Genomic DNA, 19,207 nt, shown 5'->3' with positions numbered 1-19,207 from the left:
ACAAGCTTCTTTGTCCTCTCTGCGAAAGGATAGAAGCGCCACAGATTGATCAAGATGAAATGCTGATACTATTTTCAGAAGGAAGGAAGGAACAGTGTCAAGGGGGAACCCCCGCCTCTGAAAAGTGAAGAAAGGGATCCTGTTAAGAGAGCCTGAAGATCCGAAACATTACATGCCTATGGAACCAAGAATGTCGTCTTTAGCATAAGATCTGTCAAGGAAGTCTTCCAGGGTGGCTCAAAAAAGAGCCCAAAAGGACCAAAATTAATGTTCTACTCTGGACAGAGCATATGAAAGGGAGACCGCAAGTGGCCCACTCCCCGTGGGAATAGAACAATATCCAGGTGAGCTACAAGAGACGTCTTCTGTAGTCATCGCCTAAAACAGGACAAAGCTGCAACCTGAACTTTTAGAGAACCAATGTCAATCCTTTCTGAAGGACAATAGGATCTCTGCTCAGATCGCACAGAAGGAAGAATGTCCGTGCTCAGAACAGCCCTTGAATGTCCTCTACACTCTCACATATACCAGGGATGTAGAGCGTTTCCGGCCTGAATCAAGGTACTAATAACTGAATCAGAATAACCTTTTCATCTCAACTGCTTTCAATGGCCAAGCCATAAAACCAAAGGGACACGGATCCTCCATGAGCACTAGGCCTTGCTTCAGTAGGCCATGTACCAGCGGAAGACAGAGAGGATTCCTGTCCAGCAGTCGAATCAGGTCCGCATACCATGGTCTCCAAAGCCAACCCAGGGCTACAGTTATTTGACCCCAGTGCATTGTGATCCTTTTCAACAGGCAGCCTACCATGGCACAAGGAGAGAAAACATACAGTAGATGTGTCTCCAACCAGGGATGCAGTAGGATTGAGCCTGGTTCTTTCCAATGACTGAAGAATTTCAGCACTTTGCATTCCATTCGTCACCACAGAGTCCAGAAGCGGAAAACCCCATCAGTTCACTATCAGCTCAAACCCCTGGATGGATAGCTCCCATTCTCCCAAGAGTGCCTGCTGAGAAAGTCTGTCTCCACCTTCAAGGTCCTCATGATATGAGCTGCTGACGTGCAGAGAAGATTTTTCTTCTCCTAGCTCATGAGGGAGGCTGCCTCCACCGCCATCAGACGACTGCAGGTCTCACCTTGCTTCTTTATATAAGCCACCGCTGTCACATTGTCGGAGAAAACTCGGACCAGGGCCCCCACCAGAAAGAGAGCAAAGTCGCGTTAAGGCATTCCTTACTGCCCTGAGCTCCAAGTGATTTATCAACCACAGACTCCTAGTCCATCCAGATGCCCTGTGCCAGATGTAATGAGCTCCCCAACCCGACTTGCTAACTTCCATTATCACCAGATCCTATTGTGTTTTCAGAAAGGGAGATTCCACAAATTTCTGGGGGACAATCACCACTGCATACTTCATGTGGCAACCAGCATCTAAAGGTAAAAAGGTCATACTTCTGTGACACCGGAGATCAGCGGGTGAGAAGAGATTCCTATAACGGCCGTATATGAGCCCTTGCCAATGGCACCACTACCATCATCGCAGTCATTGACCTCAGAACCTAGACAGTCGCAGACCCTGGGCCTGCCTTGACGGAGATGAATCTGTTGAACTAGCTTCAACCTCCTGTGCTCCGTGAGGAAGATCCTCTCCCATACTCTGTTGAATAAAACACCCAGATATTCCAATGACTGCAGTGCAGTGGAGTTAGTCTGTTCTTTTCAAAACTGATCACCCAACTTGACTGTAGAAGACAACTTTGTCCACCAAGGACACATGAATGAGCTAGTTGTCAAGATACAGGTGACCTCCAATTCCCTGGTGCTGAAGGAAGGACACCATTACCACAATAACCTTGATAAACATTCTCACAGCCATGCAGACACTGAAGGGCAAAGCCCTGAGCTGTGACGGTGCAGCACTGGAAAATGTAGAAACTTGATGTGGTGGCCATATGGATACATGCAAGACTTGTGGATGTTGGGGAGGATGTAGTCAATATGACAATTCTTTACTTGCAAGAAATCAACCTCACTGGTAGTCAGGAATCCACTACCTAACAATCTTGACAAGAGAGGCAGAGGCAATCTCATTTTGAATGTCTTTTATAGTGTCTCTTAGTCTCGAATAGAAGGTGCGGTCATCAGGTGGTCTCTGGATCTCCTGCTTGTAGTCATCCATGTCATACCAACTACCTATATCCTTCCCAAGATCCACAAGTTGTTAACCAATTTGATATTGAATTGTTGTACACGAATATCCCCCTGACTGAAGATATTAAAATAAAAGATGCATTGACCAATGAAAATGTATATACTCGCATACCTGTAGAATTTGTAGCGAAGCTAGCATCCATAGCCTTAATAAAAAAAATACCTTTTTTCTGTTTTGACTGTATTTTCTACCAACAACATGAGTGCCACAATGGCACCTTCCGTGGCTAATTTATATTTTACAGTGGAGTAACTTCTAATATATTTTTTTTAAATAATTTTGATGAGAATCTCAAGTCTCGGATGTCCTTGGACAAGAAATGCATTCCTTTTTTTAGATATCAATATTATTTTTGAAGATGGTACCTTCCACAGCAACCTATACAGGAAACCAACAGATGACAATAGGTTTTTAGATTTTAGAAGCTGCCACAATCAAACACCGAAAATGAACCTCCCATACAGTCAGTTTTTAAGGAGTAAAAGATTGTACTGTAAGGATTGCTTCTTTGAAAACCAAGCAAGAGAGATGACTTGCCAGTTTCAAATTGAAAGGATACCCCCTTGAAGCTATTGCTAAAGGATACAATAGAGCAGCCAGAGCTGATACAGATGTTCTACTTCAACCTAAAGTAAGGGAATCTACTAACAGATTTATATGTGCACTATGAGGCATATTTTCAAAGCACTTAGTCTTCCAAAGTTCCATAGGTTTCTATGGAATTTTGGAAGGCTAAGTGCTTTGAAAATATGCCTCAAATTTGTGAACTACCATTTACACATCTATCTAGAGACAATATTATGGATATTATCCAGGGTATTGAGCATTTTCAGATGAAGGATATCGTGATTGCTCTTAAGAGGGAAAAATCTGAAAGATACGATGAGGCATATTTTCAAAGCACTTTGGGAGGCTAAGTTCCATAGGTTTCTATGGAACTTTGGGAGGCTAAGTGCTTTGAAAATAAGCCTCATTAGCTCACTCTGCTCTTCCAGGATTGAATCCACAACCTACTCGGAAACCTACAGAACACAAGTGCGGTGCATGCTCAGTGTGCAAGGTGAACATCAATATTACAACATTTATTCACCCAACAAGAGACAAGTTTAAACTTAGAAGTTTTACCAATTGCAAGAGCTCTAGTGTAGTGTAGTATACATTAACATGTGCCCATGTGGACTACTGTACATAGGGAAGGCCATACAACTTTTTAATAAACAGATTTTACAGTACAAGAGTGCACTTAAAAGATCTGTGGTGGAAAAGTATCTTGTTCAGTAGTCAATCAAAAAGAATAATGTTTTTGAAGAGTAGTTTCTTTGTGCTCAGTATGCCACATCACTCATGGGGGGGAGGGGGGAAGAGAGAGAGACCTGGCCTTTTACAGACTGACTAGAGGTTCATCATCTATAAATTCAATACAATGACATGATTAAATGAAGACAGATTTTTCTGTGTTCCTGTGAGTTTTATTCCAGTAATCTGGTTTTTATAGCAGCTTCAGATGATTTTTCAGCACAGCTTCTATTTTAATGCACTGTACTTGCAGAATTTTGATATTTTTTTAATGTATATTTATGATTCCCTTGCTGTTTTTAAAAGGATCCTTTTATTATTTCCATTTGCCTTTATTTTTAGTGAAGATAATCAATTCATATGTTCCTTTAAGGGCTGGCTTACCTAGCTTTTACAACGGAATTTTTACGACTTCATTTTACTTTTATATAATCACAAAGGTGCTATATTTTATGTTATCAGTAAGATTTTAAATGTTACAACGTGTTTTAAGATGTTCCTCAAAAGTTTTTTTATTTTTTATACTTGAGTTCTTCCTTGGTTGGAACACATTGATGTCATTAGTGGAACACACTGAAATCACTGAAATGCATAGAATCGCTTTCAATGCGTTCACCACACTTTTAACATGATTTGATGAGATGTTTTTTAGCTATATTTTTGGTAGCTACGGAATGCCAAACATCTCAAGATGTTCTTTAAGCATTATGGTTTTATATTTTGAGATCATTTTTACCAGACGCCAGCACTGCCATTTTTTTTTTTTTTTTTACTTTTAAAAATACATTTTTTGAACCATATTATATATGTTGTAAATGAGTTCTTAATTTGTTTGTATGCACCTTACATTAATTATATATGCTAGGGTGTCACAAGTTTGTTTTCTCAATTACACAAACACACCCAGAGAAAGGAGCATGTCAATAGTTTCTTTCGGCTTTGCATCAAAGTTTTAAGAGTGGTTTATAGCTGTTTTTTGTCCTATGTGTGATGAACTTTATTTTACACTTCAGTGCTTTTACCATTTTCATCTGTGGAACCAGACATGAAGTTTGTAATTTTCCACCAACTCATTTGTCTCTTTTCATTTTAAGTTGTTTTTTCTAACCATTATGTGAAGTTCTTAGTTATTTCATTTATTTCTACGATTATCTATACAGTTATGAAGTCATTTCTAAATGAGATGTTTTTAATCTTTTATATGTAACTTTCTCAATTTTGCATTTGGTTTTACATTTATATGTGTTTGTTTTTTAAGTAACTGAGTCCCCGATGCAGCCGTTTCCAGGCAAAATATGGCCATGTCAGGCACAGATGTTTAAATCTCTGGGAGCCTTTGAATTTTAAATAAGGACTATTTACCTTCTTAAAACATTTGCCTCTTGCTTTTATCCTCCGCTCAGAACCAGAGGCCATCCACCTGCTGGAGACGGAGAATGAGCAGAGACATCTCTCTTGATTATATATATATATAATTTTTTTTTTTTTTTTTAATTTCCACCTACTGGTTGATGGCCACAACTATCCCACAGGTCCTGGAATAGCGGGAAGCTATGTAAGGGAACAGCCAATTCTAGTTCTCTAGGGACACAAACGAGTCCAGTTTTCAAGGTATCCAGTGACACTGCTCTCAATATTCAGCACTATTTAACCAGTCAGTTGGGTAAGCGTTAATATTCAGTACGAGATACCCGGCTATCTTGGCAAAATATTAGCTCTTAGTCTGGGTCGCTGGCTATGTTGCACGACATAGCGGCTAGCCTGGTCACTGGCTATGTTAAACAACATAGCTGGTTAGCACCAATATTCGCCGGCTGACCAGCTGAGTTTAGCAGCCACATAAACCTGCTATTTATCTTTGGCCGCTATAACTTAGCCAGTTAGCCGATGAATATTGGCTTAACCAGGTATGTTCATAAAGCCCAACAAAAAAAAGAAAAAAAAAAAGGGAAATTCAATGCCAGTCGTCAGATACGAATTTCTAGGTTCACCGCCGATCATGTAAGTTAGCCAGGCTGCCTCCCACGGTCTGAATATCAGGTACCTGTGTGCAATTCTGGGTACTGCATCTCAAAAAAAGATATAGCGGCATTGGAAGAGGTACAGCTAAAGGTGACAAAAATGATAAAGGGGATAGGATGACAAGGAAAGGCTAAAGCGGCTAGGGCTCTTCAGCTTGATGAACAGACAAGATAAGAGGTCTAAAAAATACTGGAGTCGAGTGAAACAAGACGATGTGAATTGTTTATTTACCCTTTCCAAAAATACGAGAACTAGAGGGCACGCAATTAAGCTACTAAACTAGAAAATGTAAAACAAACCAGAGAAAATATTTCTTCAAGCAACATGTAATTAAACTCTGGAATTCACTGCCAGAGAATGTGGTAAAAGCAGTTAGCTTAGCAGGATTTCAAAAAGTTTGGATAATTTCCTAAAAGAAAAGTCCATAAACCAAGGTGGATTTGGAAACATCCACTACCTATTTCTAAGATATGCAGCATAAAATCTATTTTACTCCTTGGGGATCTTACCAGGTACATATGACCTGGATTGGCCACTGTAAGAAACGGGATACTTCAGTCTGTCCCAGTATAGCAACACTTATGTTCTTATAGTGAATATGCAAGAGATAGTTACATGCACTGCCTCACTGTATGCAAATTCTCTCACACGATTCATTAAGTGTGTGCCTCTTAATTCTCTCTTCATGTGACTCTGTTACAGTTCAGTATATACTATGCCATCATAACAATAACATATTCAGTAGGAAAGCATTAAGTCCCTGAACATACATGTAAATTGTCTTTAGCCTCCAGAACATCACTTCCATTGCCAAACAGTTCCAGCTGCTGTTCTCTGTTCCTGATTTCTGGACTTGCAGCACTGATCAGCATTTTAAGGTTAGCTGTTGGTGTCCAGGGCTCACCAGGCATCTCTATAGGCTTAGTCGGTGTAGTCAAAGGTCCTGTGTCAAGCTGGATCTCTCCCAGTACTGAACATGAGGTAGATGACTGCTTCAGTGGGGTGTGCAGTATTCTTTTGTGTGGCTCAGAAAAAATATTTTCCTAGACAAATAAATAAATAAAATTAAATAAATCAAGCTTTCCAGGAACATAAATTCTCCATCCTATGGGGGAATAACTTAAATCAGGCCATTCATGTCCCCAGTAAAAGCAATGAATAATTTTCAAAGACATTTAGGGGTCCTTCTACTAAGGTGTGCTAACGGATTTAGCACATACTAAATGCCGTGCAGCTGATTCTATACCTATGGGCTGCACATCACTTAGCACACGCTAAATCCGTTAGCACACCTTAGTAAATGGACCTGATAATGAGCAATTCTATAACTCGGTGCTGCATTTACAAGCCCCTCGCATATAAATACACCAACCACTATCACCTGTGCACATTATTTATCCAGCACATAAGTGGCATAGTGCATTAATTCAAGAAGGCTCCCAACTACTTAAAGAATACCTTTAGTTACACATGTCCCTGCTGCACAAACGTAAGGCATGCCAATACCAGGTTATGACAGTATTCTACAACTGAATCTGGGTAGCCAGATGGCATTATACAATAGGATTTCAACAGATGGCATCAGGACACCTTACTGAAGGAGTCCATTATAGAATTGCCTCAGAGAGCAAACCTATAAACTAGGTGTGAACATTCACATGCCCATTGTACATGTAAATGTTTAGAACACTGGCACACACACATTTAGAGGGATAATACGTGTGTATCAGCCAGCATGCCACCTACGCTCTATCTTGCGTAGTGCATATTTGCAAGGGGGCTTACACGGGGGGGGGGGGGGGGGGGGGGGGTGAAGCACAGGAAAGTCACAGATAGGATTCACATTTAAGCAGTGGCAGGGACATGGGCAACTCAAGTTACATTTTGGCACTCCAATACAGAGTTACACAAAGAGGCATATTTTCAAAGCACTTTGGGAGGCTAAGTTCCATAGGTTTCTATGGAACTTTGGGAGGCTAAGTGCTTTGAAAATATGCCTCATAGTGCTCTATAAAAGGAACAGAGGTGCCTGGGTTCTCTTGTAGAATAGGCTCCTACCGCCCACCTATTTTATTTAAAAATTTCAAATCAATTCCAAGACAAATATCTTGTACAAAAACTAAACAAACACAATTGATAATGAAACCAACAAGCAAAACCCTTAAACGTCCTCAACATTGTGGGGGAGATCAGCAAAATTTATGAAAAGAAATTAGAACATATAGTAACTAAATGAACAACTCCAATTATTCATTGATCTAAACAGCTTATACTGCAGCCCTATTCAGAGACCTAGATATAACACACCGGCTGCTGATCAAAGCAATTAACAGGATCAAAGAACACATATTTAACTGACTGGTACTTAATTATATATTTACAAGGGCATTTGAGGGGAAAAAAAAAAAAAGACAGCTCTAATTTGAAGAGCTCCAGACTTCAATAGAAGATTCTTCTCTGGGTTTCTTTACAGAAATCAGGAAAAATCCCGATTCATAAACCCAGAAAAGAAGTATCTCGTTTTTTAAAGAACATGCGTAGTAACCAGTCACGATCAGAAACCAACACCAAAGATAATTCCAATGTGGCTGAAGTTCCAGACAGTCTCCAGCATTTCAGAAATATTCAAAAAACATTGACCTCAGGGGCCTGTGCAACCTGAGACATCAATGGCTCTTTCTTGTTTGTGGGCAAATAGTAAATACACAATAACACAATACTGGGGGCATAGATTCCTCAGGCACTTGCAAAACTTCCTTCAAATATCTTTTAATATCTCTTGGCAATATTAGGAGTAAATTACACAATTGAGTATAATTTTCTACATTTTCAATTTTCCTCTTAATAATGTTGTTTTCAGTTATGACAAGCTTTTGTAGCTTGAAGTATTTTCTCTTTCAATATATTTTTATTTTACATTTAGATATTTAACATAAATGTTTAAGCAATATCACAACTTAATTAACAGGAAAACAAATAAATTTAACAAGAGAAATAATAATTGTTTTTCATTTTGTCCACATATTTGGATCCAAGTACTAGGAAATAAGACAATACTAAGAAAAAAAATATATTATCAATAGAGCAGTACAGAGCCGGATATTCGCAGCCAATATACAGCGAGTTCAGTTACTAGATGTGACCAAGGTATCTCTAATACCCTCTTTAGAATTAATATAGGAATGGCCTAGTGGTTAGGGTGGTGGACTTTGGTCCTGAGGAACTGAGTTCGATTCCCACTTCAGGCACAAGCAGCTCCTTGTGACTCTGGGCAAGTCACATAACCCTCCATTGCCCCAGGTACAAATAAGTACCTGTATACAATATGTAAGCCGCATTGAGCCTGCCATGAGTGGGAAAGCGCGGAGTACAAATGTAACAAAAAAAAAAAAAACTCCATCAGTTTCTTTGGGTCAAAAAAGGCCATAATTATTTGAATTTAGCGAAATTACACACCTGCAAGGGAATTTCAACACAAATGTACCACCCAAATTAAGAAGTCTAGGTTTTAAAACTAAGAATTCTGTCCTTCTTTTTTTTGTGTGTTTCCCTAGAAAAATATTATTTTTGTCTGGTTCTAATGCAAAAGTCACTAGAAGGGTAGTCCGTTCCGTTATTACTTCCAAGGAACTTTCTAGAAATTCAGTCAAGTTCATAACAGATTGAAGTCATGTAGTAGACCTAGAAGTTCCCCTGATATATTGGGCTCTGACTATGGGTGGATAACCCTCAAGTCGGTATTCCCAATACTTCCCCAAAATATTTCCTTAGTAAATCAAGAGCTGAGAGGTAACTTAGGGAAATTTAAAAACCTCAAATTATTTTTCCTTCCTTGGTTCTCCAAGTATTCCAACTTATGGGCTTGCACATCTCCGTCCTTAAATTGCCAATGAGGAAAAACTTTGTATACGGACTATCTCCCCTTCTATTGATTCAGTTCTATGGGAACAGTTTTCAACATTATCAGACAAAACTTGAAAAGATTGTTTCAAATCCACAATCTCTCCTTTAAAGGTATTAGATACCTGAAGAAGGGATGAATTAAAACCCTGAATCGCATCCCATAAAAGTTCTGTTACCACAGCAGGTCTCATCAGTACTCCATAGCTTCTGGGAGTAGAGCCCTGGATAGGAGGGGAAGCAAGCCGAGACACCTGATTCTCCTCCGAAGATTCTCCTCTCAGGGTTTGCGTAGCCACGGGTCCTCCTCTGTCAGCAGTAGAAGCCTGGCCCGTCGGGCGCCCCTGCACGCTGCAACCTCATCGGCAAGCATACACTACCCGGCATTGGAGGAGCTGTGCAAGAGGAAGGGCTGAGTGAAACTCCCTCTACGCTACAGTCCGCTTCCAATGTTGCGGATTCTGTCCAAGCGGACACTGGCTCTCCTAGCCTCCGTACTCTGAAGCTTTCCAAGGTGGTCTGGCGGACGGCTGGGGAGGAGGTTAGTAACCTTGGTTTCCCTTTCCCATTTTTAACACTGGGAAAATTTCCAACCAGATTCCACACACAGATGTTCAGGAACTTCATGAAGCCATGTCTGCTCTAGTCGCCGTCTTGGATCATGCAGATTGCTTTCGCTTGAAGCATTTTAATCTGAGCAGAATTCTCTTTACTCAATTGTTCAGTTTGCTTAATTTGTGTTTGTAATATAGTCAAAGAGGAATTTGCTTGAATATTAAAGCTAACAGTCAATTTTTGTGCCAAAAGGGCCTTACCCATATCTGCCACAGCCATCCAGATAGTCTCAAAAGAAAATACAGGAGGCCTCTGAATTGAAAACTCAGCAAGTTTGGCTCCCCTTGGCCCACTTCCATCAACAGCAGCGGCCACATCCACTTCCAACGCTGCAACTCCACCCGATACCGCCTTCGGCATCTGTTGACCCAGAGAACTGAAGCTTCCTCCTGTAGCGCTGAACCCATCCCTCCACGGATTAGAACACAATGTCATGCGTTGAGCTCCAAGCTCTCGGTCCAGCAACTCATCAAGAGGCAGTTGGGGCGGGGGCATCCGTAGATCCGAAATCAACGAGGTGTCAGTCCCAAGGTATGGTGACACACCGTGGCGTAAGAACAGCCGGGAAATACCTGACTACAAGCGAAGATGGAGTTTGGCTCAGACAGGGAAAAAAAACTAACCAAAGGACCCACAAACAAAGAAGCAGCTTCGGGCTGTGGTTCCAAGGGATAACCCTCAGCCTTCCTTTCTTCTTACACCGTAGCGGAACAGAGCACAACTAAGCAGCGGTCACCATCTTTGACTCCTCCCCTCAAGTGTTCCTACCGTCCACCTAAACGGTGGTGTCTGGTTATAGTTGCCCCCCTTAGGGGTAATTCTATAACTAGGCATCTAGTGGAGCCTTCTTTCTTTTACAGAATACTAGTATTAACTATGAAAACAGCACCTATAAAGTTAGGCACAAGTATTTATGCCAATCATATATTCAGTCTATATGTGAACCTATGTTAGTTTGTTAGCCCATTTTAAATGCCACTATTACAAATAATTGGTAATAGCGGTTTACAAATAAATATAAAAGTACATTTGCAGGAAGCAATACATGAAAAGAACAACAAAAGTGGAATAGGAAAGACAACATACATTCAAAAGAGGGAGGAATATATTGTATGGGCCTGGGCTCTCAACTATAGGTCAAGCAACTTGAGGATAAATGTGAGGTGCCAAATGCAAATTTAAAAAAAAAAAAAAAAAAAAAAAAAAGGGCTTTCAACAGAGACAAATTTAGGGAATAAGGTTTCTGATCTGATTGACAGGAGAGAGATCATTCCAAGATTTGGGAGCTATGAAAAAAGAAGGCTATAGACTGGGTGGATTCATAATTTGCAAAATGGAGAGAGGGTAAAACAAGGCAGTTGGCACTGATGGATCCAAGACGGGCAGGGGCATAAGAGAAGATAAATAATGGGGTGGGGGGAACTAAGATGAACAACCTTGTGAGCAAGGCAAAGAATTTTGAAGATGGGATGGAAACAAATAGGGAGCCTATGTAAACTGATCAGAAGGGGAGTGGCGTGATCAAATCTGCAAGCATTATGGATGAGAAGAGCTGCCAAGTTTTGAAGGGTTTGGAGCTTACGAAGAGAGAAATTTGAAATACCAGAAAAATTAAATTACAGGGAAGGAATGGATCTACGAAATCTTAGCGGAGATTGGGTGGCGACGCCGATAATTGAAGAGTAAAACCAACACTGGGTGGACTTCTACGGTCTGCACCCTCATCGTGGCTGAATAGATATGGATGGGCTGGAGTGTAAATTTTAAGGGGCTTCAACGTTAGCTTCAGAACTTTTAGTACAGGAACAGTGCTGGGCGGACATTTACGGCCTATGCCCTTAGAAAGGCAGGGACAAATCAAACTCGGGTATACATTTAAAGTATCACATATCATGTAAAATGAGTTTATCTTGTTGGGCAGACTGGATGGACGTTCAGGTCTTTATCTGCCGTCATTTACTATATTACAATAGTCTAGCCATGAAATTAAAAAAAAAAAAGGCTTGAGTTAATGTACGTAACAATTGAAAGTCAAAATAACTACAGACTGATCTTAAGGCCAGAAACCCCATTTTCACAATTTGTGCAACCTGGGGGGGGGGGGTCAAAGGCAAGTTTTGAGTCAATGATGATTCCAAGGGAAGAGACGATCGTTTGGCATCTTTTAATTTTGAATCGGCGAAAACATAGAGTCCCGAGAACACTAGAGGAACGAGTTTGATGCCATTGCCCCTCAGCCCTTCTGGAGAAATGTGTAACTTATGTAATACTGTAAGTTACACATACCAAAGTGCGAGTCCCACCCATGCTCCACCCGGTCTCTGCTTATGTGTTTGCTTACCTATAGCATATACACTATTTACGGTATGCCCATATGCGAGACTGTAGCATATGCATGCAGATATACACACATATCCCATCTCTAACGAATTATGCATGTAATCACTGCATAACAACACATACTTTATCGAGTTACCCTCTTAATCCCTAAGGTTAGCACAGGATGCATATTAACAAACTAACAAAGAGTTTGTAATGCTTTTTCTATAAATATGCATTATTTAACTTAATTTTGGCTTTTATAATCCACTTCACCATCAAGTTCTAGGTGGCGGACAATCAATCAAATAAAATACTCAAAACCTCTACATAATCCAAAAACAAACAATTCAATATGTATCAATATAAAATTCTGGTAGAATCAATTCCCAATAATATAAATCAACATTCAAAAGTATCAACTCTGAATTCAGGTATGCAACTCAAATCTAACTTCAGATTATTTCCCAAACCTATTCTAAGCAACCACCACCACCACCACCACAAAGGATATTCATAAACAAACTTGCAGCAGCACTTTACACTATAACTGTACAATCAGCACGTAGCCACAAGTTAAGGCTACCGGTTATTCAAAACTGTATTTTGTGACTTCAATCTGCACTTTACGATTACTAATTCTGATTTATCACCTTAAGCATACTGTAGGCCAACACTGTTAATCAAAACTTTCCAAAGCGCCTAAAATACAGTACATTTTGGATGGTTGGACTCAAAAGTTTAAAAAACAAACGGAATTTTCTGTACATCAACATACAAATGATTCCCTCCAAAATTTAACGTCAGCATTTTTAACACTGAAAACATTTACAAGTTAGATTTATATATAAATACCTTATCATACGTCTCCATTATCTCATCAATTTCTCGTATTTCGTAGAAGGCAAATCATAAAATAGTGAAACTCTGTAGATTAAAAGTCGATTTACGATGAATATACTTCACAATTCATCCTTTAAAAGCAGATACAGCACAGCCTAAAAAAAGAAGAGTAGTTTAAAACCATTAAACTAATTCATTAAAACCCTTCAGATTTCATAATCACAAAGCCCGAGCCAGATCTTCTAAACCCATTCGCCAGCTACATTCTTTAACCCGCTAAAAGATAAGCAGCTCCGAGGCATAGGCCCCACCCACAGGCTCTGGACCAATCACCGCGAGGGAGGGCGGGGCTTTTGTAAGCCTGCTATCTTCGACGCGCCTCAAATTTAAAAAAAATTGGCGCGGACATGGGTGCCGCGAACGCGGGAGATATGATGTGAGCAGGGCCTGACTGGAATCGCCCGCCTGCCACCACCAAAACAGCTTTGGTTAGGGAAGAGATGTTCTGCATTTCTCCCCGGAGCCTGGACTATTCCGCGTCTCTCAGGGAGGAGCAGAGATGACGAGGAAGGAGGGGGCGCGTTATTATTTTAAACAGCCGTTTATTGCTCCGTGTGACGTCACACGCGGGTCTCACAACTCCTTGCGCGCTTCTGTGAAGGGGAAACCGTGACATAAGACGGTGGGGCAGTAAACACTCACAGCCCACCGAGTAGCGTAGTAAGCGGGACCCCTCCCTCACCCCTGCCCCCCTAGTGCCGCGCTATATCTGCTGCGGTGGAGATGATGATGATTTGAAATCGCCGCTCCAGCACCAGTCGTTCGACAGCCACGCCCCTTCTCTCTGCTGCTTCAGTGCAGACCAATTGCAACAGTGAGGGAGGTGGGGCGAAGGACGCCGGCCAATGGGGTGTCGTCAAATTTGGGAGGGCTTTCCAGGAGTTGAGCGCGAGGCAGCGCGCGTAAATCGAATCTCCGATTGGGAAGGGAAAGGGTTGCGCAATAGCGCGTTTTTGAGACCCACCGCGGGAGATTTTGTCATAGGAACGCTGGATAATGTATAAACGTCAGTGCTGCACAGACACTCACTGATAACAAAAAAAATTGTCATCCTTCTAGATTTGAATGTTGGGGTTTAATTACTCGCCTTTCCATTCCTGGGCTTAAGGCTTGTTACATTTCATATACAGTAGATAGTTCCCCTCTCTAAAAGCATCATAAACTAAGTGGGCCTTTTACAAAGGATTGCTAGCGTTTTTTAGTGCATGCTAAAAATAAGTGTTGGCTAAATGCTAGAGATGCTCACATATTCCTATGGGCATCTCTAGTGTAACTGTACTGCGCCTTTGTAGCAGGGGCATAGCCAGACCTCGGCGAGAGGGGGTCCAGAGCCGAAGCTGAGGGGGGGACATTTTAGCCCGCCTCTGTCAGCCGCTGCTCCTCCCCGCCACCTCCGAGCCACTGCCGCAAAGTCTCCGGCGCACCGCGTTCGTGGATCTGTGCTGCTGTCGAGTCCTGACGTCAAGAGGAAGACAGCACAGATCAGCAAATGCGGCACACCTGCATGCATTCTCAGTTTCACTTAAAGGAACATGCGTGCAGGACATCAGGACTCAAGACAGCATCACAGATCTGCGAATGCGGCGTGCCGGAGACTGGCGCTGAAGAAGGCTTCAGCTGGCAGGGTTTGGGGACCCCCGCCAGGAAAGGTACCAGGGGCCTGGACTAAATCTGTGGGGGTCCATGCCCCCGTGGCTCCACCTAGCTACGCCGCTGCTTTGTAGAAGACCCTGTAACTGTTTTTCCCATTTTGTTTCAATGCAAAACGAAGATGCGCCCTTTTACAAAGCTGTGGCAAAAATAGTGATTTTAATGTGCTTACACAGCTCTTTCCCACCCGCTAAGGCCTCTTTTTGCCGCTGTCGTTGATTTAATGGCAAGAATTGTCCCACAGGGATCCCATTTTTTAGCGGGTTAGGGTGATGACTAGTCAGGGTTATACCATGAGGGCAAATTTCAAACCAAAGTGTATTGAAAACCCATGGATAGGAACACAATCCTGCACTACTCTATTCATCACCCTAACTCGCTAAAAAATGGGATCCCTGTGGGACAATTCTTGCGGATACGCAGGAATTGTTCTCAAAAAGAGGACTTTGTGACACAAGCCAAGGAGATGAAGTGCCGGTTTAGACAGCGGGGTTATCCAAATTGGGTAGTTCACAGAGCATTTAAGAGAACGTACAATGCTCTATGGCAATGACTGTTCCTTAAAGGTGCCAAAATAGAAGACTCCAGATTGACTTGTATACTTCCTTATGTAGCAAGCACTGATGCAGTGAGACACATTATTAATAAGCATTGGTCCCTTTTAGGTATTCATTCAGAGTTTCAGCAACCGCCCTGGTTCTCTTATCGCAGGGGTCAAAATTTAGGAGAAAAGTTGCAGTTGAAGAGAATATCAAGAAGCCAAGGTGTGACGGGTCATTATAACTGTAGTGGTTGCAGGTATTGTGAGTTGACGATTGAAACTCAATGGATTGAAATCCCTAATCAAAATGTTAGCCGTAGATTTTACTTAACTTCTAGGACTGATTGCGATTCTTTGTTTGTAGTGTATGCTATTATTTGCCCGTGTGGGTTATTATATTCACAATGGAGAAGGGTAGTTAGTGGGGTTCCTCAGGGGTCTGTGCTAGGACCGCTGCTTTTTAACATATTTATAAATTATTTAGAGATGGGAGTAACTAGCGAGGTAATTAAATTTGCTGATGACACAAAGTTATTCAAAGTCATTAACTCGCGACATGATTGTGAAAAATTACAGAAGGACCTTACGAGACTGGGCGGCTAAATGGCAGATGACATTTAATGTGAGCAAGTGCAAGGTGATGCATGTGGGAAAAAGAACCCGAATTATAGTTACGTCATGCAAGGTTCCACGTTAGGAGTTACGGACCAAGAAAGGAATCTGGGTGTCGTCGATAATACGTTGAAACCTTCTGCTCAGTGTGCTGCTGCGGCTAGGAAAGCGAATAGAATGTTGGGTATTATTAGGAAAGGTATGGAAAACAGGTGTGAGGATGTTATAATGCCGTTGTATCGGTCCATGGTGCGACCGTACCTTGAGTACTGTGTTCAGTTCTGGTCGCCGCATCTCAAGAAAGATATAGTAGAATTGGAAAAGGTGCAGCGAAGGGCGACTAAAATGATAGCGGGGATGGGACGACTTCCCTATGAAGAAAGACTAAGGAGACTAGGGCTTTTCAGCTTGGAGAAGAGACGGCTGAGGGGAGACTTGATAGAGGATATAAAATATTGAGTGGAGTGGAACAGGTGGAAGTGACTAGGGGGCATGCGATGAAACTACAGTGTAGTAAATTTAAAACAAATCGGAGAAAATATTTCTTCACCCAACGCATAATTAAACTCTGGACTTCGTTGCCAGAGAACGTGATGAAGGCGGTTAGCTTGGCAGAGTTTAAAAAGGGGTTAGACGGTTTCCTAAAGGATAAGTCCATAAACCACTACTAAATGGACTTGGGAAAAATCCACAATTCCAGGAATAACATGTATAGAATGTTTGTACGTTTGGGAAGCTCGCCAGGTGCCCTTGGCCTGGATTGGCCGCTGTTGTGGACAGGATGCTGGGCTCAATGGACCTTTGGTCTTTTCCCAGTGTGGCATTACTTATGTACTTATGTGGGTCAAATGGTGAAAACAATTAAACAACGCCTTGCTCAGCATTTGAGCAATATTAAATTGCTTAAAGTTGAGACCCCCCCCTAGTTGAACACTGGATTGGTGCCAAACATGACTTGACTGATGTTAGATTTGTAGTTTTGGTTAAGTTTGATCTTATCAAGGGTGGCAATGAGCTGCAAAAGATGACGCAAGTGGGATAGCGTATCATATATGAATGGAAAACAGTGACTCCTACCGGGCTTAATAAGGAGGTAGAATGGGTCAGCTTATAAGTGGAATGGCTCTGCTCCAAGGTCAAAGGTTTTGCATGATTTGTGCATGCACGGCATTTTCTGAGAAGTGAGGTGCCATTTCCCCAGCAGCTGGTTGGAGCTGCATCTGAGCAAAGCCAAAAATTAGTTAAGGTTTATTTACAGGTGTAACTATGTGTATGTGTTAGCTTTGGATATAAGCTTAGAGTAGTGAGTGTGTTTTAATATAGTACTTTCTCTCTTCACTGCATCTTGTTTTGTAGTCACCACCCCTGAAGACGCGATTTACAAAACGCAAATTTGTGTTGGGTGCTGACAACTTGTCTGTATGAGAACGTTGAGCTCAAATAACAGCAAAAGCGAGGAAGAGGGCTGTTTTGTAAGATCTATTCGGCGACGCACTTTGGAGTTGCAAGAAGTAAAATTGTGACGCAATGGCAAATTGAATCTCTGAGCACAGTTTGGGAGGATGAATTAACAATTTCTATCAGTGATCCTGTGTAACAGCTTATGAATGGAACTATACTGTCCAGCGAAAGGAAGATGGGACTGTTAATGTGAAACTGGACTATTCTTGTCTGCTTAAATGTTTGAACTTTTATGTCAACACAGTGTCAATCAGAAGAGATATCGAATATATATATATATGTTTGAATAGAAATATCCTGATCTGGCGCTTTGAAGAGAGATGTTTGAGTGTATGTGGTATGAATGAATGTGGTATGAATGAAGGTTGAGCAGTGAGGAGATTAGTGGGTTTTATAAAGGTACAGATATTTTGTAAGTAGTATAAGAAATGTTTAATAAAGTATTCTGAATAAATTTTAAGAGCGGATAGTGGTTACTAGTAGTGCAACATAAATCAATCACTGAGACCTAACTACAGTTTATATCAGCAATATCACAGTCCACAAAAATGTTCCCAAAATCAGTGAAGATCAAACTGTCTGTGCTTCCAAAGTCAATGTTTTGAAGTAGCTTGAAACTGCCAAAATATTATAATTTGTTCAGGTATATATGGGGAAAAAATCCACTCCTCTTTCAAACTCCAATGATTAAGTGCCCTGTTTACTAAGGTTCGCTAACGTTTTTAGCACATGATAAAATTAGAGCGTGATAAACACTGGAGACATATATTCCTATGAGTGTCTTTAGCATTAGTATACACAAAAATACTTTCCTCAGCAACCCTCCAGACCGGTCAAGACGCTTGGGTTATGCACGCCTACCAGCAGAGGGAGACTGAGAACACTAAAACTTAAACCAGGATAAGCTAGCAGCCAACCCCCAAGCAGCCAGTAAATCTCAGTCTCCAGCAGAGGGTAGACATGCAGCCTGAGCAGTCAGTCTGGTCTGGTAGGATTAGATTTTCTTAACTAATATCCTGTACTTGGAATTATTTTTGGTTGAGTGCTTCAAGAAAAGCGGGTCCAGTGGGATTCACTTTTCTCTGTGGAATTTAGCCGGTGTGTGGCTTATTCCCCGGCTGGCCTTTGGTTAGGCAGCCATGTGCCTCGGCTCCTGTTGTGACAGGAACCTTGAGAGCCATAACTTCTGGCAGTTTGTAGCTTTGAAATCATCTTTCTGAACTTTCTGCCTGTTGCCTCGGCTCCTGCTATGGCAGGAACCTTGAGTGCTTAGCCCCTGTCAGCTCTTAGCAACTGGGCTTTGGTTGTGAGTGTGTAAAAAAAAAAAAAGAAACAGTGTTTGGCTGCTTGGCAGTGCTTGACTGTGTTGTTTGGGAAGCTGACAGAGAGGTCTGGGGATTTTGAGCAACTTTGAGAGAGCTGGGACGTTAGGGTGTACCGCTTTAAATTCGCGATGTCGGCGGGAAAGCCGTCGCGCTGCCGTACTTGTGCGCGAAGGGGGATAGACGCGCCAGGAGCTCAATGCAAGTTCTGTGGGGAGCCTAAACAGCCTGATTCTTCACTTCCGGTACTAGCTGCGGAGGGTTCAGGTAGCGGTAAAGGTTTGCCCGGCTCTGACTTGTCCTCTGGGTCCGTAGTGGCGGTTCCGATTTTGTCTGGAACCGTCGCCA

At 41.7% G+C, this 19,207-nt stretch overlaps 1 protein-coding gene across 2 annotated transcripts in view; it reads right to left on the bottom strand.

Moving 5' to 3' along the window:
* The window catches only part of E2F8 (E2F transcription factor 8), a 44,266-nt gene extending 30,791 nt beyond the window's left edge, over positions 1 to 13,475 (bottom strand). For both annotated transcript variants that reach the window (XM_030200721.1, XM_030200722.1), the window contains exons 1-2: positions 13,226 to 13,475; positions 6,307 to 6,579 (exon numbers count right to left, since the gene is read on the bottom strand). In XM_030200721.1, coding sequence (XP_030056581.1) covers positions 6,307 to 6,579; positions 13,226 to 13,243 — 291 coding nt within the window. In that variant the 5' untranslated portion in view covers positions 13,244 to 13,475. The remainder of the gene's footprint in view (positions 1 to 6,306; positions 6,580 to 13,225) is intronic.
* Between the last annotated feature and the right edge of the window lie 5,732 nt (positions 13,476 to 19,207).

The sequence above is a fragment of the Microcaecilia unicolor genome, chromosome 4 (assembly GCF_901765095.1).
Source record: "Microcaecilia unicolor chromosome 4, aMicUni1.1, whole genome shotgun sequence".
In the NCBI taxonomy this organism is placed as follows: Eukaryota; Metazoa; Chordata; class Amphibia; order Gymnophiona; family Siphonopidae; genus Microcaecilia; species Microcaecilia unicolor.
The sequence above is the reverse complement of the archived record's forward strand: the minus strand, read 5'-3'. Positions and strand labels throughout refer to the sequence as shown.